The sequence below is a fragment of the Salvia splendens genome, chromosome 13 (assembly GCF_004379255.2).
Source record: "Salvia splendens isolate huo1 chromosome 13, SspV2, whole genome shotgun sequence".
Taxonomy (NCBI): Eukaryota; Viridiplantae; Streptophyta; class Magnoliopsida; order Lamiales; family Lamiaceae; genus Salvia; species Salvia splendens.
Genome location: NC_056044.1, coordinates 33,851,202 through 33,874,997, shown reverse-complemented (window position 1 = coordinate 33,874,997; position 23,796 = coordinate 33,851,202). Strand labels below are relative to the sequence as shown.

General features: G+C 36.6%; 3 protein-coding genes and 1 pseudogene across 6 annotated transcripts; 1 reads left to right on the top strand and 3 right to left on the bottom strand.

Moving 5' to 3' along the window:
• Nucleotides 1-893: 893 nt before the first annotated feature.
• LOC121761689 lies at nucleotides 894-3,958 on the bottom strand (annotated as a pseudogene).
• Nucleotides 3,959-8,987: 5,029 nt separating this feature from the next.
• On the top strand, nucleotides 8,988-12,575 carry LOC121761461 (malate dehydrogenase [NADP], chloroplastic-like). The gene is made up of 13 exons (XM_042157108.1): nucleotides 8,988-9,250; nucleotides 9,359-9,455; nucleotides 10,214-10,300; nucleotides 10,459-10,543; nucleotides 10,613-10,794; nucleotides 10,975-11,045; nucleotides 11,131-11,221; nucleotides 11,307-11,381; nucleotides 11,474-11,575; nucleotides 11,764-11,886; nucleotides 11,988-12,056; nucleotides 12,128-12,196; nucleotides 12,264-12,575. The coding sequence occupies exons 1-13, from the start codon at nucleotides 9,099-9,101 to the stop codon at nucleotides 12,369-12,371; spliced, it is 1,311 nt and encodes a 436-aa protein (XP_042013042.1). The 5' UTR covers nucleotides 8,988-9,098; the 3' UTR covers nucleotides 12,372-12,575.
• LOC121761460 (NAC domain-containing protein 53-like) lies at nucleotides 12,566-16,226 on the bottom strand. 4 transcript variants are annotated; one of them, XM_042157104.1, is made up of 7 exons: nucleotides 15,878-16,226; nucleotides 14,965-15,242; nucleotides 14,329-14,511; nucleotides 14,108-14,200; nucleotides 13,499-13,993; nucleotides 13,301-13,415; nucleotides 12,566-13,210 (listed from the first exon to the last, which is right to left on the bottom strand). In XM_042157104.1, exons 1-7 carry the CDS (start codon nucleotides 16,065-16,067, stop codon nucleotides 12,798-12,800), a joined length of 1,767 nt encoding a protein of 588 aa, XP_042013038.1. In that variant the 5' UTR covers nucleotides 16,068-16,226; the 3' UTR covers nucleotides 12,566-12,797. The 4 variants fall into 4 exon arrangements, with proteins under 4 accessions (XP_042013038.1, XP_042013039.1, XP_042013040.1 ...); XM_042157105.1 differs by having other exon boundaries at nucleotides 13,499-13,987; XM_042157106.1 differs by having other exon boundaries at nucleotides 14,965-15,648; nucleotides 15,878-16,019.
• Nucleotides 16,227-18,713: 2,487 nt separating this feature from the next.
• LOC121759902 (NAC domain containing protein 50-like) lies at nucleotides 18,714-21,539 on the bottom strand. The gene is made up of 4 exons (XM_042155475.1): nucleotides 20,865-21,539; nucleotides 19,872-20,149; nucleotides 19,601-19,786; nucleotides 18,714-19,456 (listed from the first exon to the last, which is right to left on the bottom strand). Exons 1-4 carry the CDS (start codon nucleotides 21,073-21,075, stop codon nucleotides 18,950-18,952), a joined length of 1,182 nt encoding a protein of 393 aa, XP_042011409.1. The 5' UTR covers nucleotides 21,076-21,539; the 3' UTR covers nucleotides 18,714-18,949.
• Between the last annotated feature and the right edge of the window lie 2,257 nt (nucleotides 21,540-23,796).

The window sequence follows — 23,796 nt, the reverse complement described above, 5'->3', positions numbered from 1 at the left end:
ATATTTTGAGGTTGTCTCTGTACACTCCACTTCATGGTGCGCGCCAATCAGACTTAGCCCATATATTGCCCAACCCAACACATTTATTTTTATATTTAGAAACATTGCGTTAATTCGTCTCACTTATCACTTTCATTATCACTTTTCTTGTTTGTTTAGAACATGTTCAGTTTCACGTACAAATGCAATAATTCCCACTTATAAAACTTTCACTTGTATTCAAGGCAATAATAACTTACAATTAATAAAAAAAATGTCACTTTTAGCAAGGTCACATTAATTTATAAACACAATAACATAAGAATACATCAACATACACAATACTATAAACTTAATTGATTTTGAGCCAAATAACTCAAACTTATTTGGATGAGTGGCTTGATTTTCAGCTGGGCCGGGCTATATCTTTGTGATTCGTGGCCCGATCCCTCCTAACTTGATAAATTATGTGGTTGTCTCATGGGCTTGGGATAAGCCTTATTTTGGATTGGGTTTTGAATTATGCTTTTTTTTAATAGTTTATCTTACTAAAACAACTGTCCATCTATGCTATTGAAACAAACCCCACCCTATTCAAAAGATGCCACAAAAAGATGAATATATGAGTCATTGTTTTTCTTCTTTTCAGAAACAATTTTTACTCATAAAAATAAAAAATACCAATATTTCAATTTTGAATTAAAAATATCTAGTAATATATTTTATGCTGATAAGTGGGCTTGATTTTTGAAACGGGCCGAGACATGTCTGAGGTTTCACAGGATTTAGGCACATGGATCCGGCCTGATTTATAAATTGATAAATGATGTGGTGGTGTCATGGGCTTTTGGATAAGCCTATATTGTATATTGTATTTATTTTATTGGGATAAAAGTAGAATGGACCAATTATACTTATCTAATCTTTTGCGGTTCGACTCTCTTTATTATCCTGGGAAAGAACCGACAAAGAAAACCCAGAATGTATACTCGACTCGATACATGGTAATTATTGAAAAATACCAAAATTAACGGGTAAACAAGGAAAGCAACTAAACAGAATCTTGGAGAAGATGTGGTCATTGAACTTGACAACGAGGTCTGGCAACGGCCGTTGGGGAGCGACGTTGTAGGCGAGCCTTGGAGTTCAGCCTCTATCTCTCGGCTCGTTGGGGTACACTCATATATCACTGCACTTATTTAGACCAAAACACACACACACACATACATAAACACACATGCATAAATAAATTTACCAAACAGAACTGCCCGTGATGAAAACACTATAGCCTCCTGGCTCGATTCCTGGCTACCATTCTTGCACGCCTTCTTCTCATGTCTCTGGCAATGAATATGTCTTCAACAACTTCTTCTATTTTGCCGAAATATTTCTCTCTGAATCTTCTGCAAAATAGAAGTAGCCACACAATGATCCCTACACCAACAACGTATCCAAGTGCAGCAGATACGTATTCCCACTCAATCTCCTTCTTGTCTTCCACGTCTTCATGTTCTCGCGTGATGTTGTCATCAGTAGGACTGCAGTTTGTGTGGAGAGGGAAACCACATAGGCCTGGATTTCCTTCAAAGCGATCAGCTGTGAATGTTTGAAACTGACGGCCATTTGGGATCATTCCGACCAGCTTATTGTATGATAAGTTCAAGACTTCAAGGAATGTGAGTTCTCCAAGGTCCATCGGTATTGGCCCTGTTAGTTGGTTTGCAGAGAGGTCGAGTGATTCGAGATGACTTAACTGACCAAATGACATTGGAATGCTTCCATTGAGGGCATTGTGTGAGAGGTTGAGATGATGAAGTGAGGTCAGATTACCAATTACATTTGGGATTTCTCCTTGGAAATTATTGGAAGAGAAATCAATGCTACCAAAGTCTGTCCAAATACCATTAAGCTCTAAATTCATCCCTTTCATGTGTAATGTCATACCAAATTCTCCCCCAAAAATGGAAGTGTCAAATTCAACAAACCACGATTGTTTATCACCCTTTAGCGTCATTGCACTCCAATCAGAGAAGTTCAAAGATTCCAGACTTCCATTGAAATGATTTGAGGATATATCTACAATTTGGAGAGAAGCCCAACTGTTGTGACATCTCACTTCCCCATGGAATCTGTTGGAGTTCAAGATAAGAACGGTCACCGTCGATGACAACATGCATGGGAAAGTGTCGTTGATGTTGTTGTTTCCAACGTCCATGAACACCAACGACCTGCAACTTTCTAAGGACCTTGGGATCCTTCCTTCTAAAGTATTATTGTTAAGATTGAAATATCTTAGCTTACAATCCATAGAAAAAGTGTCTGGAATAATGCCGCTGATGTTGTTTTGCCCCATCTGGAAGATGATAATGTTTTCAAGTAGGCAAGGGGGTATGCCGCCACTTAGTTTATTTTCAGACAACTCAAGAACTTTGAGGTGTATGGCATTGCAGAGGGAGGTTGGAATTGATCCAGTTAAACTGTTATTGGCGATTAACAAGTACGAGAGATTAGAAGCAAGTGGGACTGGCAAGTGCAACTCGCCCGTAAGCTGGTTAGACTGCAAGTTTAAGTGTTTAAGAGAAGCAGACATATGGAAAGGCTTTTGCACATCTGTTAGACGATTAAATGAGAGGTCCAAATACTCAAGTTGTGTTCCCCAAATCCAACTAGGAATCTCCCCTGCCAATTGATTTTTTGAGAGATCCAATATTTCCATATTCAAATGTTTGATGAAATCAGGAAAATGGGACAAGTTACATGAAGCTAGACTTAACCATTTTAGTTGGACACATCTGTAAGAACTTGAATTGGAATTGCCAACATCTACCGACAAGATATTGTGAGATACACCAAAATATGTAAGATTGGCAAGGTTTCGAATGTTGTCCAATCGAAAAGTGCCATTAAATTGGTTGTAGCTAAGTTCAAGTTCCCGCAGTGAAGGGAGACCAAAGAGAGAGTGGGGAATGTTACCAGAGAATGAATTACGTTCCAAATACAAATAAGAAAGATTGGAAAAGCCTTCAAACAGCGTCGGAGATAGTGAGCCATTCAAGTAGTTAAATGACAAATCGACATCATGAATGAGCTTGGTTAGGTTAGCAAAGGTGGCGGGAATCGAACCCTTCAAACGGCAGTTAGAAAGACCCAAGACGGTCAAACTTGGAAAACTGGCGAGCAAGTCCAGAGCTGCTACTGCTGAAAGATCATTATAACTAAGTCGAAGAATAGAAAGAGAATGGAGTTGTAGAAAGGAGCTTGACAAAGGGCCAGACAAATGACATTCAAACAAGCTCAAAGCGGTGAGATTGGGTAAATATGAAGATATAATGTGGCTCCATTTTGTCCTTTCATAAGAGGAAGTGATACCGACATAATCAAGATAGAGCTCTCTAAGTCCTGTTAGATTTTGGACAAGCATCTCCAAATTTGGGTGCTCAAGACTGATATCAAAGCCAGAGATATCGAGACTAACCAATCTGGTCAAGGACAAAATTTCAGTAGGAACCTGTCCTGCAAAGGCATATGACAAATCCAAGTGTGTCAAATATGTCAGATTCTGAATACCTCTTAGAATAGGGATGGGAGTGTATTCAAAGACGTTGTCGGCGAGGCTGAGCTTCTCCAAATATTTAAATCAGAAGAGACTTGACGAATCACCAATTCCACCAGAAATGGCCTCATCATCAAGCTGCAAACTAACGACATAGCCAGAAGCATCACATTCCACACCATACCACTTGCAGCACTCGCCACTTTCATTCCATCGAACCAGTTTTGTTGAAAGAGAAGAATTGAATATCAATTCGTTTCTGAGCTAAAGCAACAAGGTTTTCTGATGGTGAACACATTGTTGGGTATTATAAGGATTAATAGTGAAAAAGGAGGAAATTAGTATACAGATGAACAATAACAACTTTGGAAGCATTTTGCGAAGGATATAATGAGTGTTGCAGAATTTAAGATATGTGCATTTGGATTTAAATAGACAACCGCAGTGAACTTGGATGCCTTGTTAAGACCACCACTTGTAAGAGTTACTCCATTAGGTAGGAGAATTAATTCTATGTAATTAAAATAATACTATATATATAATTAATATAATATCATCAAAGTTTTGTTCAATAGTCCACATGGTAGGCCACTGCTATTTATAGTGACAAGTATAGTTAAGAAGCCATGTTAGACTCATTCAACATATATAGACTTAAGAGTTGACTTGAAGTGAGATTTCAACATTAAACGGATAAGATTAAGCCACGTGGCAGTGGATTTTACTAAATTATGAGTATTTTAGTGATGCAGCTTTGTTTCGTATCGAGATTTCATCGACAAGTAATCGACGTGATGAGGGAACGTATGATTGTGGCAGAACCCTACTAGGGTTTTCGGTCATATTTTCAAAAATTTAGAGAGAAATGGAAAAAGAGATTAGATAAAGTTAAAGGAGGGCGAGATTTTATTTAATCTATTTCTTATTATCAAATTGACGAGATAACGAAAGTTTAAATTGGCAAACTAAATTCTATGCGGTTCGACTTTCTTTGCATTACAGGAAAGAACCTACAAAGAAAGTTAGATAGCTCAACCATGCTACATTTAATTAAATAAAACAATTCTAGATACAAAAATCATATCAAGAATAATCTTGGAGATGAGCTCTATTTCCAGGATTACGATATAGATGCAGTTACTTGGAATGGGGACCATCTTGATCTACAATTAATGTGTTGATCGGATGTGGAGTTTGTATATGAGTTACATCTATGGTTGCAAAAGACTGGCACAATTGACTTCTGCCCTCTCTATTAGTGACTTAGATATTTATTCGAGATCACCTATGCATGAATATATAGTATTGTCAAGACTTATCTGTTTAATTTATTTTCATAGAATGTTAGGATAGTAATTTATTTTTGTTAATAGAGGTTATATCCTTGTAATCCCATATATTGCTATAAAGGGGAGTTTCGTTAATAGAGGTTATATCCTTGTAATCCCTTATATTGCTATAAAGGGGAGTGATCAATTGCTAACTTATCATTTAATTATTAACTATAACTAATTTAAGGATATAGGATTTTAGAAATCTTGTGGTCTAAAATTTGTCACGTGTAATTTTAGTTTTTATTAATTAAATAAAAAAAAATAAAAACCTACCAAATTAGGGTTTTGGATGAAAATGTCAATATAGTGTTTCGAAAATATCAACACAATGCTTTGAGAATGTCAACACAATGCTTATATTGATATTTTGCACATATTATATTAACATATTTTATATACTATGTTGACATTTGTTGTTGTACGAAAAAATTGAATTTTTTTATAAAAATTTTGACATCGGAACGTATGCAAGTGAGATCTCGTTAGAATCCTTTTGAAATTATCTTTAATTTGATATATGTTGTGCGAAAACATAATTTAAATCGAGAAAGCTATATGCGTTTTAAAGTTATGGGATACTTTTCTAAAGATAGTTATAACTAATTTGTTGTAAATTGACCTTAATACCCTCATTGACGTTTTTTGTTGATCGTACTGACATTCCGATGCTGATGATCTAGGCCCATGATTTGAATATCTAATGGCTATTATTTAATTGTAGTTAGCAATTAAGTATTAAGTTAGCAATATAGGACTCTCCTTGCTATAAAGGTGTGTAGTCTTTGACAAAGAATTGATTAACAAAAAAATATGGAGTAATGGATTTTATCCACACACGGTTCACAATTCTTATGTTATAAAGATCGAACAATTTGATTGTGGGTGTGTCAGTGTCAATTTGGAGTTTTTATAAGATTAGACCGGCCTCTTTACAATGCACAATGATGGTTATAACTTAAATGAAAAACAAAACAAAATCAAAGCAAAAATAATGATCCTTTTAGCAATTGAAACATAAAATGAACATAAAAAATATCTCACATCAGTGTACACAAAGAGCTTAATCCACTATATAAGTCTCACGGGCCTCTCCTCCTATCACCAATTAATTTTAGGATGGAACCCATGGATTTCTATCAAATCCTTCTGTTCAATACCCATATTAGCTAAAGCTACCCAAAAATTCAAGGATGAGTTGGCTTGATTTTGGGCTGGGTCGGGCCATATCTTTGTTTTGTGGCCCGATCTCTCCTAACTTGATAAATTGTTTGGCCTACCCAAAATCAGTGGTGTTATCCCTGATCAATTTTCTCGCTACAAACCTTTGATGTTAGTAACAACAACTTAGGTGATGAAGTGTAAGAAACAAGAGGTGATGAATGTTGGAAACAACAACCTCAAGGATATTTTCCCTTGCATTCTTCCGTTGAGCTTGCGCATCCTTGTCTTGCGATCCAACAGATTCCATCGTAAGCATTGGTCCGATCTTCAAATTCTGGATATATCTTCAAATGATTTCGGTGGTCGTTTGAATTTGCTAAGATTGTCAAGTTTGAGAGGAATGATGCTAGAGGGTCCTACACATGCCAGTAACCATTTTATAGATGAGAGTAATTACTTCCACAATGAGGTGGATTTAACCCTCAAGGGAAATGAAGCGAAGCTTGTGAAGATTTGGTCTGAATTTACGTGCATTGACTTGTCTTCCAATCGTTTTCATGGAGAAATACCATATGCAATTGGTAATCTTAGCTCACTTTATATTCTCAACTTTTCTTTTTGCTATGTGTGTTTCTTTATGTCTGCTCCAAACTTCTATATTATTATTGTTTTTTGGTAATATATTTTATTTTATAAATCGATCAAACAATTTGATTATATTCAAAGCTAAAATAATAGCACAGTGATAGCTACAATTAAATAAAAAACAAAACATATCCAAAGCTAAAATAATGATCCATTCGTCCCCGTCGTATTAAAGCCAATTACTTTTTCTCTCCAAAAACTAACTTTAAACTTTTTAATTTCATAAAATATTGTATATTCAATAACATTAAAGCAAATTATCATATTTATGAATTACTCTATAATTAAAAAGGAAACGAGAAAAAGGGAAAAAAATGTGTTTTGATTGAAATTTGGATATTACTAGTGCGTAAGATATGCTAGTGTGATTATTCATACCTCTTTTAAGACTTTTGTCAAACACATTCTGCTCCTTCAGATTCCAGCTTTATATCATTCAATCTAACAGACAATCGGCGGAAACTGTCAAGCCATTTAGAAAAAGATACTAATATTTTTACGAATTATTGCATATAAAGATCAATAAATGTTGCATCTATCCATGGAATGTGATCGATTTTTAATCCACGATTTTTTAGATAAAATTGTTTAAATAACGTACCTTTTCAAGAATGTATTACTAAAAAATAAAAATAAGGTCTAACTGTGCATGTACATAAGATCAAGATATGTTAAAATCAAATGAATATTAATTTCTAGGCTTTTTTTAAAGATTTTGGACTTCTCAAATTGTTTAGGATTGTACACGGACTTTTAATATATTGGGCTTTGATTATAGTAATAAATGGGTATGGAACCAGCCCAATAACAATGGCTATAGAGAAAATTCCAATACAATTTTAAAAATAATCTATTTTTATTTGTTTTAATATATTCAATGGAATTTATTTATTTAAATTTATAGATACTTTGTCAAAGTAACTTATTAGTATTTGGCTCTCCAATTTTTCTACCTATAACACATTTATTCACCATTATTTGTACTAATCATGTGATAAAATTATTTCTTACTCTCGCGTTAAATTTATCATCTTTACTGAAATTTGTATGACATCCTGGTTAATCTATATTCCGACTTTGAGTCTGCTTTTTTACTATTTTTGATAATGAACCTCATATTCCACTGACTTTATATTACTCACATTTTATTATAAAAGTAAGATCTACATTCCACTAACTTTTCAACCCAATTTCTTCTACATTTGTTAAAACCTGTGTCGGGTCAAAACTCCTCTTATATTAATGAACAAAGGGAATAATACAAATTATTTGTTTCAGAAATAATACTCCCTCACATTTTAAAATTAGTATGTTTTTTTAATCTTGATATACTCACTAAATTTATTTAATTCAATTTATAAATACTGTAATTATTATTATTAAATAAATTATAAAAAAGGTCAAATTCAGATTTGTTTTGCACTTTTCAAAAATTAATTATAAATTATGAAGCGGTTATTATTTGGAGTTATCTTATACTCCCTCCGTCCCTGAAAATTTGTCACTTATTTTCATTTTCGTTCATCCCTAAAAGTTTGTCACCTTTCACTTTTACCATTTTTTGTAGTAGACTCCAAATTCCACTTACTCATTTTCACTCAAATTTTATTATAAAACTAATACTCCATCCGTCTCATGTTACTTGAGGCGTTTCTTTTCAGCAATGGATTTAAGAAAGTTGTGTTTAGTAAGCTATATAAAGTAGAGAAGAGAATAAACTAAGTGAAAGAAGAGAGAGTAAAGTAAAAGAAAGATAAAGTATGTGAGATTAGAGGTTTTGATTTTCGCCAAAAAGAGAAATGCCTCAAGTAACTTGGGACAACTCAAAAAGGAATACGGAAAAAAAAAAACTCAAAAAGGAATACGACTCAAGTAACTTGAGACGGAGGGAGTATATAAAAGTAGGACTCATATTCCACTAACTTTTTCCACTCATTTTTAATTACATTTCTTAAAACCTGTGTCGAGTCAAATGTCGACGAATTATAAAGAACGTAGGGAGTATATATATGTCTCATTCTCTACAAAATAGTGACTTTTTTTAGGAACTTTTTTTAGGAACGGAAGAAGTATTATTCTTAATCTTTTTTTTATCTTGTGTTTGAGCAAACAAACCAAAGACCTCAACTTCACCAAAATTTCCCAAATTTGTACCCATCCCCATTCGAAAGCAACTTACTAGAATCATCAAAGTCCAGAAATTCTCAAATCAGTACAAACAGAAAATAACTCTTTCCAGATGAGATAATATCCTGTCGCCACGTGTCATCTCCTCCAACCTCATAACTCCCACTCCCATATATCCACTCTCTTTCTCATTCGTCATCCTCTGCTTTCCCTCCCACTTTTCACACACTGCACACACTCAAAATCCCATCTTTACTTCACACTTTTCACACACACACGGAGTCTCAGCTGCAGCTCCAATGGCGGCGGTGGCAGAGCTAACCCAATACACAAACACAGCCCGCCGTTTTTCATCGGAGGTTTCGTATGCCTCCACGAGAATTTCCGGCCGCCGCCGCCTCCATCTCCGGCCGATCAGGAATTCGGGAATTAGGTGCTCTGTCACGTCTAAGTAAGTCTTTTTTTGCAGAAATGTCATCGAATTTCAGCTGTTTTGGGGTTTTTTTTTTATTGAGTGAAGTTGATAAAAGTTTGTTTTTTGATGGCTTTGTTTGCGCAGTGAAGTTCAGGCGGCGCCGGAGGCGGTGAAGGCGGAGGAAGTGAAGAAGAAAGCTGAGTGCTATGGGGTTTTTTGTCTCACTTATGATCTCAAAGCTGTGAGTATATTTTAGTGCACATATCGCGTTCGACATCATTCTCGAGTGGTTTTTAATTGTTTTATCCTGGATTTAATTGTGTGTATGAGGTTTTGACTTCTGCAATAAACAGTTGAATTTTGAGATAATTAGATAATTAGCAAGTACATAGTATTTAAATCTCAAGGGCATTTTGGTAATTTAAACCAAAAGCTTGAGATATAAGTATAACTAGCAAATTATGTCTCTTTCCTTCATGGTTATACATGTAAAGAAGTAGATCAATGGTGGGATTGTGTAAAGATTGAATATTTTATCATTCAAAACTCTTAAGACATTACTACATTCCTTCATTTGCTTATCTATATTGATTAGCATGGATGGAGCTATTTTGAAAATTTTAGGAATATTTAGTAATTTTGTTATTTTTATACTATAAAATTACTATTATTTGATTAGCTAATTTTGGAATTTGTGTTTGTGGTGGAGGTTTTATAATTTGATTATATGACTGACTAATTCATACTCCTATCACTTTCTTTGATATTTCTATTTGTTAGTATAAGATTAATATCAATAAGCTATAAAAAAAATTTAGAGATTTGTTGAATTTCTGTAAGTTGAGTTTAATTTTTCTTTTGATTGCAAAGGAAACCTTGCTGATGAAGTTGTGCAATGTCTTTTTGGTCTCCCAACATGAAATATCTGGCTTCATCGCTATCAGATCAGTATAGACGTCCTAATGTGTGGATGCACATTTTTCTTGTGTCATTTGACAGGAAGAGGAGACGAAATCGTGGAAGAAGTTGGTTAACATCGCGGTCTCCGGTGCTGCGGGGATGATATCCAATCATCTACTCTTCAAAGTAAGAAAATTGTATTCCAATAGTGTCTAAAGTTGGGATTTTGTTGAACTATCAATGAACAAATGCATGTTTTGTGATTGCAAAATGAAGGCTTCATTGTGAATTAATTGCTTCAAGAAGTATTTACAAATTGAGTAATAAATTCTGCGATATTTCAGCTTGCTTCTGGTGAGGTTCTTGGATATGATCAGCCGATTGCCTTGAAGTTGTTGGGATCCGAGCGATCACTGCAGGCGCTTGAAGGTATGAATTTGAACTTCGAAGCTCCAAGTTGTTGTAATTATAAGTCCGCTATTAACCTTAACATTCTAGGTGTGGCAATGGAGCTTGAGGACTCGTTGTTTCCCCTATTAAGGGAAGTGAGCATCGGCATTGATCCATACGAAGTGTTCCAAGATGCGGATTGGGCTCTCCTGATCGGAGCCAAGCCTCGTGGACCTGGCATGGAGCGAGCAGCGCTACTAGACATCAATGGACAAATCTTTGTCGAACAGGTTTCTCTTCATGTTGTTCGTCTTCTTCTTCATATTCGTGTTTTTATGTGCGTGCACATATGTTTCGGACTTTAGTTGTGGTCGTAAGGCAACATATCTAAGGTTCATAGACCAAAATGAAACTTCTCCTCTCGTTGGCTAGTTTTTTTGGATGAATTCTTACGTTTGGACTATATGCAGGGGAAGGCCCTCAATGCTGTTGCTTCCCGTGATGTGAAAGTGCTCGTTGTGGGCAACCCTTGCAACACCAAGTAAATTGATCGCATTCATCCTTTTTCTTCTCTGTTCTTGATATTCTCAGCGACGTCTCACTGATGTATCTTCTTTCCTTTGAAGCGCATTGATCTGTATGAAAAATGCTCCGAACATCCCTGCCAAAAACTTCCATGCCTTGACAAGGTTGGATGAGAATAGAGCAAAATGTCAGGTATGTTTATGTTTTCTTGTTTTGTGACAACACGATCGCTGTCTCGACTCTGAAGTGATCTTATTCTTGCCCGTATCATTCGCAGCTCGCCTTGAAGGCAGGAGTCTTCTACGACAAAGTGTCGAATGTGACCATTTGGGGAAACCACTCTACCACTCAGGTCATTTTCAGACAGTGGATTGAGACTCCATTTTGAAAGATAGTTAAGACAAGAATCTTGTGTTTTGATTGTGTGGTTTGATTGTTTTTAAGGTTCCGGACTTCTTGAACGCTAGGATCAACAGTTTGCCCGTCAAGGAGGTTATCAAAGATACTAAATGGCTAGAAGAAGAGTTCACAAACAAGGTCCAAACGGTAAGTTGTGCATAAACGTTACGGACTTCAGTGCAAGAAAACTTGTCTCACGTCGTTTGTGTAAAACATTTGATTTACCAAATAGGGTTCTTTCTTACAATAAACTAGTCTTTTCGAATGAGTTGTACTGTTTAGTCTATAACAGTAAGCCGATGATCATAGCTCGTTGTTCAATGTTTATTTTTCAGAGAGGTGGCGTTCTCATTAAGAAATGGGGAAGATCATCAGCTGCATCGACAGCTGTTTCCATTGTTGACGCGATGAGATCTCTTGTGACGCCTACGCCCGAGGGAGATTGGTTTTCAACAGCAGTAAGTGATAAGCCTTTTAAATATGCTGCGATTTCTAATGAAAGATTTTATAAAACTAACTTAATGCTTTCGTATCTTAAACTGACATTTATATTTTTTAGGTATATACCAATGGGAATCCTTACGGTATAGCAGACGACATCGTCTTCAGCATGCCTTGCAGATCTAATGTAAGTGTTTGTGCAAGCTCGTCCCGTTAATTAACACGACGTTGTGTAACATCTGCCTCCTCTGTTTGTAGGGAGATGGAGATTATGAACTCGTCAAGGACGTGGAATTCGACGACTACCTTTGGAATCGAATCAAGACGGTATGTTTCTGTTCTGCGATTTTGTTTGGACCGAATACGAGGATTTATGCATCTTGATTTTGTGCAGACTGAAGCTGAGCTGCTGGCAGAGAAGAAATGTGTAGCTCACCTTACAGGTGAGGGCATTGCTGTATGTGATCTCCCCGGGGACACGATGCTCCCCGGAGAAATGTGAGATAGATCATCGCACAGTGTCGGCCGGCTCGGGCCTAGTCTTGGCTGTGAGTATGTATTTGTTGAATAGCATCAAAAAGACCAAGACATTTGCACTAATAATGGGTGCATTTTGCACCCACAGTTCTCACATACCACAAACTCATTCAGGCTGTTGTAATGTTACTTATGCTTTAGCTTCAATGTAAAACCCTATTTGCAGAAATGGTATCTCTTTTCACACACACAAGAGAGAGAGTTCAGCCATATCATGTTTGGGTTTAAATAAATACATTCTCAGTCAAACCAGATTCTACTCATTCCTATATATGCATATAAATATATACTAACCACTACAAAAACTAAAGAAAAAATGATAAGATTTGGGTTATGCAGTGATATAAGTAATGAATCTGGCAAGTGTTTATGAATTCAGTATCAAGCCACTTCACTTGACGCCTACATAGTTCCCAAACCTGAAGCTCATCATTGAGAAGATTAGGATCCAGAAAAATATGAAGCAGAGCCAGCCCCGAGAGATCGCAGCAACAGTCTTCCCTGGGACAATGTGAACACTCGATTCCAAGCTTGAAGAACCGTCATCAGCATGTGAGAAGCCGAAAGAGAGGACGATGTTGAAGTCCTTGTGGTTGGCGGAGGACTGATCTGTGCCTTTAGTGCCCATAGTCGAGTTTCTTACTTGAATTGTGCTGCCGCTAACATGCACAGAACTGGGAGATCGCAGAACAGAATTGAGACGACGCATTGTATCTTTGGAGGGAAACTCTGCAGCGTATGCTGGTGGAGCATTGATATCCCCCAGCATTCGACTTGCCTGATTGATATACTGTTGCTGGAAATCTGTAGCATATGAAAAACGAATAAGGCGATCAGAAACTAAAGATACATTCTATAATAATTAAATGATCAAAAACTAGAAACATCAATGACCTGAATGAGACTCTGTAGATGCTTGCTTCTCAGGTGAAAACACAGCATTGAAGTTATTATTGTCGATAAGTGGTCCACTTGGCAACGTTGCTTGCTGGGTTCCATTGCTCATGTTCTACCAAAAACAGAGAACAGCCAAAGATCAGTATTTTGAAGCAGTACAAAGAAAACACAATGAAACTTTAAATGTATTCTTACCATCTGAGGAAGCAATGTCTGGTTGGAAGCAAGATCCTCATTTCCGAAGATCACAGAAGGATCGCAAGCAAAGTAGAGCGAGCTATCATCATCACCAGCATCAAGATACTCCGCAAGCATATCAAAAGCACCAGTATTAGTTTCATGGGGTTTTGAGAGATCATTAGCTTCAATGAATCCATCATCATCATTTAGGAATTTTTCAAAGGAATCGAGGAAGGGTTCATCAAGCAAGAAACTAAGATCATCAGAGTTCCCAGATTTGCTGCATTCACCAAGGTCCGCGTGATTGACTGGTATAGCCTCCGTATCATATGAAGCAGGCCAATTTGGTATGTTCTGGTCATAACAAATCTTGGGTTGACAATAGCTATCACCTGCTGACTCGAAGGGATTTTGGGTACCACTAAAAGTTTCAATGGCCTCGCAGTCATGGCTGCCATCTGAGCTGACAGGAGTCATGTTCAACGGAACACCTGACTCAATAATCTGAAACTTTAAAAAAAAAATATACTTCTTCAGAGAGTACAATGAAATGAACAGAATGTACAAGGATTGTTGTCACATTAAGACTTATATGCAATCCCAAAAATATTGCAAAGTGCAAACCTGCTGATGGCTAAAAGTTTCAATGGCCTCGCAATCATGGCTGCCATCTGAGCTGACAGGAGTCATGTTCAACGGAACATCTGACTCAATAATCTGGAATTAAAAAAAAAGTATATTACTTGAGAGAGTATAATGCAATGAATAGAGTGTACAAGCAAGGATGGTTGTCACATTAAACATTATATGCCAGCCCATATAAAAATATTGCCAAAAGTGAAAACCTGCTTAAGTTCGTCCATATAGGTATCATCACCAAAGTCAATTTCATGTGTAGTTTCGTCCTGTGGGATCAATTCGAACTCATCATCATCCCACTCCTCTTCCACAAATGGTGCACCATACTGCTCACCATTCTTTGGACCTGAGCCACTCTTTTTAAAGATTCGGCATACCACAAACGAGTCCTACTCCAAAAAAATTATGCCAATAAAAATTAGATCCAGAATAATAGTAATAATGCACTGTTCAATTGGAATTTCAGATGATAGTTGAAATATTAAAAACTGGGATATCTGGCCAATAATCAATAGAATCACATGAAGAGTATTTTTTTTCTTGTAGAAATTCAAATTAGGAATGGGGGCATAACCTATGGGTTGCAATGAAGTAAAGTCAGAGAGGAAAAACTACTCAGTGTTCAAATAGGGGGTGATATTGCTTAAGGTCCAAATCTAGTGATTTACTTTCTTCATCTATCAACAAACACAAACTTACTCCAGCATCCTACCCCGAGGCATTGCATAAGTTCCTCGCAACATCGTCCTCGCTTATGCTTCCAATTATTGTGTCTGCGGGGTGGTGGAGGAGTACTATAAAAACTCATGATGAGACAGGACCATGCAACCAATACAACCAACCTTAGCAACTTTAGCAGTCTCCGACTCAGAGGCAGCAAGCCTGTACTCGTGCATGACCCAGTTACTCCTCTGACCCTTGGGGGCCCGTCCACAATGATACACAAGAGTTTTCTTCATACCAACAATCTGCCTTTTATGATAAATGGGCCTATCCTTTCCTGTTGTCTTCCAATACCCTTTTTCAGTTGCCCTGTTTGTTCTGGCTCCATTGCCATACTTCTTGTCCAGAAAACTGAAGAAATACCACTCCAAATCCCTGTTCTTCATCTTTGACATATCTAAAACACCCAAAATCACATAAAAGCTACAGTCATCCATGAGGAGTAAAATTAGCTACTAGTTAAATCGTGCATATAAACATATAGAGCCATGTAGCCGCATCCAGCAACATTCGTAGCAATATAAAAACAAAACATAACTGTAAAAAATAGGGATTTCCACCAATTATTTATACAGAAGAAGAAATTGAACAAATATCTATATTCACCATCTTCACTGACAATCAAAATTTCAGGGGGTTTGACTTGTTTCACCTCTCAATCCCGATTCAACAAGCCACCTACGCGAAATTCAGCCCGATCATTGATTTCCACTAATCACTTATCTCGGGGTACTGAAATCGCGATATCACATCCATAAACAATTGGCATCTTTGTAAAGCAAAAGGCACAAATTCGTATTCCACTGCAAGCATAAGTCTCATAATTCTTAATAATAATCAAATTAGCAACAGTATTGAGACAAAATCAATACATATCTCATCAACAATTATGCAAAAAATCAAACAAAAAAGACACGAAATCATGATCAACAACTCGAGCTCATGAAACGCTACCTCCGTAAACTCTCAATCAGCTGACAAACGCAAACGCTTAATCGAAAAACACAAAGAGGTGGTGAGAGAGAGACATACATGGGAGATCCCAGGGCTCGACCTTGTAAACATCGACATCAGTGATAGCGTCGAATCGGAAACCTTTACCGCTTGATTTTCGCCGCAGGTAATACTGCACCAATTCCTCATCGGTCGGGTGAAATCGGAAGCCCGGCCCGAGCGAACTCGGCAATCGCGATTGCTTGCTCCTACTCGCTACCAGCTCCATTGCATCAAAATTGACGATTCAATTCAAAGAATTTCAATTTCTAACTAAGATTAGGATCGATTAGGAAGGTTTTGGGAGGGGTTGAGGATGATTTAGTGAGGTCGAGAGAGGAGATTCGCCATTGCCATTGGAGGCGAAGCTTTTGGGGAAAAAAAGAGGCAAATTTTGCTTTTTATTGGAGGGGTTTTGACGGTGACGGAGGTGTTGAGTGTAACGTAAGCTAGGTTAGGTGAAGCCGGCTGCGCTGTTAAAAATTTGACGGCGTTATCATGGTCAAACTTTTTCCAGATTTAAATTAATGTTTTATTCCATCTACTATTTGGTTTATGTGAAAGAATTAAATATATGGAGATTTTTTTTAAAATAATAGCGTCGTTCGATTTGCTCCGTAATTTATGATAAGTACTAAAGTTATATGGATAATTTATATTTTATAGATTAAGATATAAAATACATTAAGACTATCCAATATTGATATACCAATACTATATCTTCATCATTTGGATTGGAAACACAAAATTAAAATCATAAAATTTTATAAAAGTATAAATAACGATTTAAATCCAAATAATTTAGTTTGATCTGTTATTTTGATTAATTCGGAAAATAATATTCCAAACATATACTCCAGTGTAACGTCGTCAATAGCTTAGGCCTCAAGGAAGGGCCCCACACTCCAATCAAACATGTCATTATCATATTTGGTGCCTTGGATTCTTGCAATTAAATAATTATTTTCTTAAGTATTTAAACCTCGTGCTATTTTTTAATATGGCAAATTGGTGGCATTAGTTATAATCCAACTTTTATGTATTAATTTTGTAATAAAATATATTTATAATAATTTAGTTAATTATGAAGCCCATATATTTAAAATAAAAATAAAGTAAATAAAATTCTAAAATTTTGACATCCCAAGATGGATGGTAATTGAAATAATATTTCATGTACAGGAAAATTATCTTTTTACAGTGCCAACATTTTCTGCAAACTTTTTTATGTGTAAAATATGGGAATAATGTCCAAATCCATACTTTTGCCATCATTATTTATGCTCTTTAAACTTTATGCTGACGATTACATATAATCTTATTATCTATAAAATTTATGCTCATATAACTCGCCCCGATTGCACAACGTGTGCATCTACAAATCTCACGGAAAAATCGGGTTTATAGGGTACTTTACGTTAAAAATAACGTAAATGTATTCATTTTGTTATCTCTTCCATATATGGGAAAAACGCCAACCGCATTGGTGTGTCTATAAGTGAAGACGCCAACATAGTAGGCGTTTTATAATTTCGTCGTATTTTAGCTGTATTTTCTCCAAATACAGCTAAGTTAAAACACGCCAATATCGTGGGCGTTTTCAAGTTGAAAAACGCCAACGATATTGGCGTTTTTAACTTAGGAAAGACGCCAACTTGAATGCCGTTTCTTCGTTAAACGCCAACGGGAATGGCATCTCTATGCAGAATATCTGTTTTCGTCGGCAAAAATTTGAAGGAAAGAGTGCAAGTATAAAACGCCAACTCGGTTGGCGTTTTTAATTAAACACGCCAATGAGATTGGCGTCTTTTATAAACACGCCAACGTGAGTGGCGAGTCAATAAAGAATGGGTGTTTTTAACAATGGCGACGAAAATATCAAAGTATAAAACGCCAATGCCATTGGCGTTTTAAAAATGGGTCTCTGGCTGACAAAGCAGCTCATCGTTTGAGGAAGGATTTGATTTACGGGAATTCAGGGAAAGATGGCAAGGCATCATTTGCTTCATGGAGAAGACGTCGCCTTTTAAGAGAAGATGGATACGCCTTTTTTTGAAAATTGCATCGCCGTAGAGTCCAACTTGCATGCTTCCATAGGGAGTATGCATGCATTAAATGCAAAGGCATGCATTACCTCTTCAATTGTGAGGAGTTCCGAAAATCAAGCCTGCACTCATGAAGATTCTCCCACCAACTCTATCAAAAATGCAATGCCTACGGCCATGTGGAATGGGAATGCATTTAATGCAAAGGCTACATCCTCTTCATTCCCTCTAAGTACCGAGAATAAAGCTACCAACCCTCCATCTTTTATGGAAATTGTGCAGCAGCATATTGAATTGGAGGATGTGCAAAGGGCTAATGTGAAGGGAATCTCAGCAATTTACGAGAAATTAAGTGCGCCGCCTCCTCTGATTAATGATGTTACACAAATTAATGAAGGAAAATATACTTCAGCTATGGAGGATAAAGACGCCACTGGGGTTGGCGTTTTTCAATAAAACACGCCACTGGTGTTGGCGTCTCTTCTTTAAAACGCCAATGTGGACAACATTTTTAACTTGAAACACGCCAGTGGCGAAGGCGTTGTTAACAAATACTGTATTCCAATACAATACAGCGTCATACGGTCTTGTAAAACGCCAATGTAGGTGGCGTCTTCACTTAAAAAACGCCAATATGGGTGGCGTATTCACTTATAAAAACGTCAATATGGGTGGTGTTTTCCCATATATGAAATAGATAAGAAAATGGGTACATTTTCATTATTTTTAACGTAAACTAGCCTAAAAACCCGATTTTCCCAAAATCTCACTATGTCGCCAAAATAATCACAATAAATGCTCATTCATACACTTCAAACCTAACAAAAATATATTCAGCCAACACAAAATAAACCAACTTTATTTAAAAAAATAAAATTGCATTGTCATAAATTCATCATTGTTCATTCCCAGTTAAACTGTAGAGAGAGATCTAAAACCCCAGAAATTACCTTCCCTGTCCTAATCAAAAGCAGCGGCACAAAAAAATGAGGTTCGTCGGAGACGAAGGGCCGGCAACTACACGACACTAGAACTCGAGGAGGGCGACAGCTACATCGTCACATCCCTATTCACGTCTCTCGCGCTCCGCGTTTTCCTTGGTCAAGGCCTCAACTCGGGATTGAAGAATGCTGATCATCGCTTGCGCTCTCATCACTTCAATCTTCAGCCTCCCCCTGTCCATCGAGATGCCGATGATATCGTTCTCCAAGTTGCTGATGAACTTGAGGTAGCCGGGAGGGACGGATTTTTCTAGTTCCGCCGAGTTAAACATGGGCGTGCTGCCCGGGAGGTTGTCTTTCGCGCCTAGGGTCTCTAGAAGGGGGATCTCTACAGGCGGGGAGTTGGTTATCGTCATCATCATTGTCGACGAACGGCCATGGCTCGTCGTGGTGGATTCCTCGGATCCGTTGGCGATGCTGCAGTTTGGATCATCGCGCTTCGGTCTCTTGCCGTTGTCCAGCGAGAGGGGCTCCGGGTCGACTGCGGGCCTATCCCTCTTGCCCAGGAATGGGATGCAGGGGGGGTCGGCCGCGTACGTGAGGAGGAGCGGAGCAACGAGAGGCTGCACATCCTGCGACATATTTCAAGATTGTTAGGAAAACAGTTATTACAAGATCTCATGATGCTAAAAGATCAAAAATACATAAACAATAAAAGAGATTCTAGCACAAAAATGAACAAAACATGCACAAGGAAAAGAAACGAAGTGCAAGACCTGTTCGGTGTTAGTGCAATCTCCGCGCACTTCATCGCCATTTGCCAGGTCATCTTCCACGTCTTCCCCGGGGACAACAAGCGGGGCGTCCTCATCCCATTCCTCTTCGATAAATGGGGCATATCGGTCCCCATTAGGTGGTCCGAGGCCACTCTTCTGGAAGATTCTACACAGCACAAATGCATCCTAATTGAAGAAACAAGACAGGAATTTTATTTCAAGATTGATTGCTTTTGAAGTTAATTTAACATCACTAAGAATCAATATACACCTGTAGAACGCCGGCATTTCCCAGTTCTGTGTCGCACAGCCGGTACTCGTGCATCACCCAATTAGTCCTCTTTCCATCAGGGGCACGTCCGCTGTGGAAAACGAGCGTTTTCTTCATTCCAATGGACTCGTTCTTGTGTTTCACTGGGCGGTCCTTCCCAGTCGCCTTCCAGTACCCTTGCCCAGTGGCACGATTCAGCCTTGATCCATTACCGTACTTCCTATCCACGGGACTAAAGAAGTACCACTCTAGGTCTCTCGTCTTCAGAGACGAATGCTCTGTTTAGGCAACAAGATTATCATGACAAAGAAGGAATTAGCTTTTCAAATACAGAAGCTAGCTAGAAATCGACAAAAAGGACCAGCGAACACTTGTAGAACTCGTTGCATCAGCATTAATTGCAAAGCAACACAAAAAAAATTCACACCATGCACGCACTCGCACATTTATCACTACGTCTCATCATTCGATCAACACAACCATTACTAAATCCCCCTCGACTCATCCTACCATATTCCGACTAGCAAAATCTCATCTTTAGCCAATTTTCATATAAAAACCATCAATTTTCTTGCAGAATTCAGTCTAAAAGCAACAATAAAGCATGAATTAAGTTTGCATTTCTTCTTCACAACATCAGTCACTATAATCTCATCATCAATTACAAATCATTTACAAAAACACACACTAACACTTCATTTCACAAAACATCATCAAATGGGACCAAAACCATGTTCCAAAAGAGGCTAAAACAGAACCACATTCATAAATTCATCCACAAAAACAAAGCAAATTCAAACTTATACATATAAACAATCATTCACAACTTCATTTCTTCATCTAAACTTGAAATAAACATAACAACCTAAAAACAAACACAAAAAAAAAACCAAAAAGCGGGAATCTCGAAAGACTACAACTTTACATCAAACAAAGAATGAATCAACAACAATTAATTAAAAAAATATAAAAAAAATTGAATCTTTTTCATACCAGCAAGCTCCCATGGCTCAGATTTGTAGACATCAATTTCACTAACTGCTTCAAACCTGAAAGGCATCCCACAAACTTTCCTCCTCAAATAATACCTCACCAACTCCTCATCCGTTGGATGAAACCTAAACCCGGGCGCCAAAGAAGTCGGCGGAGGAGCCCCCATCGCCGCCACCGGCGCCGCCGCCACAATGTCCTGCCCCATTTCCATTCCCAAGAATGCTTTTTTTTACAAAATTACACCAAATTCACAAACAACACACACGAAATTGGTGGCAAGAACCCCTTTTTACACACAAATTACAAAAGCCAGGATGAAAAAAGTGCACTAAAAAGGCACACAAACCAGGAAAAAAAAGTTGGGTTTTTTAATGGAAAAGAGAGCAAGATTTGAGAATGGCTTTCAGGGATTACACAGAGGAGAAATGAAATGTAGAAAGGAATTTTGGATTGGTTTTTTGGGAGATTTTTTACCTAAATTGGGGTGTGGATTTTGGGCAAGAGGCTGAAGAAATAAGTGAGTGTGGTGTGTGGTAAGGATACTTGCTTGACACGGAAATCGATATCAAAGCAAGAAAAAATGAAGGATGGAAGGGAAGGGAAGGGAAGGGAAGGGAAGGGAAGGGAAGGGAAGAGAAGAGAAATGAAATGGGATGGAGTGTGTGAGTGTGTGTAGATGAGCTATTACTAATTGTATGATTTTGTTTTGGTAATGTGATATATATAGTGTTCCCATAAGTTTCAAATTTATGTATTTTCCCTTTCTTTTGTAACAATTCTGTTTCTCGCCCTCCTCCCTCGACAATAACGAGTATCAAACATTTATTTACAAGTATTACACTCCCTCCGTTCCTCGTTAGAGGTCTCATTTGAGTTTGCACGGGTTTAAGAAATATGAAGAAATAATAGTTTTTTTCTTTAAATATACATGTTACATTTTCATAGTTATAAAAATGAGTTTTTTTTTATGAATCTAGGATAGACCTATGTCGGGTCGAACATGCACTGTCGACCGACTCCACTATCGGTCAATGGTATTGGAAACTATATAAATCAGCCTCTATCCCTATTTTATCTCCTTGCCTACGGTTCAATCATTTTCTGTTGTGCGATTTCATTAATTAACCTAAATGGCGACAGAAAACGTCATCAAGTCGGTGGCGACCTTCTGCAACTAGCGAATTCCGATTTCATGAGATATGTTATGAAACCCTATATAATTCCTTTTATTAGGCCTGTTTGACTATTGGGTTGATTACATCTAACGTTTGGTATCTAAGATATGGTCTATTCGTTTTACGTAGCTCGCAAGTTAATGTGTGGAGGCATAGTTTACTATGGGTACACTGAAAATAACCGTTGCAGTTTTTCGTGAGGAAAATCACAATCTTTGTCGTATAGCACGATTTATAGTATTCTTAAACTTTTTAAGCTATTAATTGTATGGGCTTACAAATTATTGTACAGACGTATAGTTTATTCAGCGTGCGGCTTAGATAACGGTTTGTGAATTCATATTAACTTAAAAACTATATAATTTTATAATTATAGTATTCTTTAATTTTTAAAATAAAACTTATGTTTTTTATTGATTACTTCTGTTGATGTGTCAATAGAATAATGTAGTTTTTATTATAAAATAGAATAATTTAATTGTTGAAAAATTAGGAATAAATATTTCGAAAGTTACATTGTAATTGTACCGTTGCCTTAGTCCTACCCGGATTACAATTCAATAAATGATAAATTATTCGTGAAAAGTTATCCATTCTTGTCTTTTTTATGAGTAGTTATTTGGGGATGAGAAGGAATCAGCCTCTTTTTTACATATGCAAGAAACATTTATTGCAATTTTCCATTTATTGTTCTTAGTTTTCCATTACACTTTGTTAGTTGGACTAAAATTCAGTAGTTTTGGCAGCTTATAATTATGATATTCATTTTCAATTGTTTTTTAAATACGATTGTCATTTTATAATATTTGGCTTTGTTTCTCATTTAATCGATAGTTTCCATGAGAGAGAAAATGTCATAAATAACATTTACATAACTTTTGAATTGAGGATTATTTTCTATAATTTGTTTGGTTAGATTGACGATAATATATGGGAAATATAAGAATTAAAAAAGAAAAAAATTTGATCTTATACAATGACGATAATACAGTATATGGAATTTATAAGAATTAAAAAAAGAAACAAATTTGATTGTATACAATGGCGAGTTAGGATTTCGATGATGGGGTGTGAAAAAAAGATAAAACAAGGCTTCATGAATTTAATAGCCATGAGGTAGAAAATTAGAGGATGAATAATAGTATCAACGTCAAAAAAATCGGCTCACCTATTTTACTAGGATCATAGATATACTAGGTTTTGGATTTGATTTGAAACTAACAAATAAATTAGGTTTACTAAAATGATTAATCTTAACTAAAATACTTAAATAAATCTACAAGCTAAAATCCTAACCATTCGTTGATGTCCATATATTTGTTAGTTTGTTCCAAAAAAAATTGTCTATTTTTAGCAAAAAATTGTTTCTTTCTCTCTTCCAATCAAAACATTAAATTATATTATTCTTTTGATTTTAATTTATTTAACGACTTCATTTAGAATCTCGTGCTATTTAAGAAAATGTTCAGTCAGATAAATAAGTCTATATCTAGAAAAACTAAAATATTTCATTCTGTAAATTATATCAGTATAATAAGTTCAGATACTAATAACTTGTCATGCGCGTAACCAATTAATTTAATGTGTAAAATAATAATCGCAAAACATTTTAGTAGATTATGTATTTAAATCACGAGTCATACACAACGAAGAAAAACGAGGTTGGTGGGACCGAATTAAAAAATCATAGATCTTCAATTAATTAGATTGCGTGACAATTAATATACAAATGCATACTTATTGAATAATATGATTTG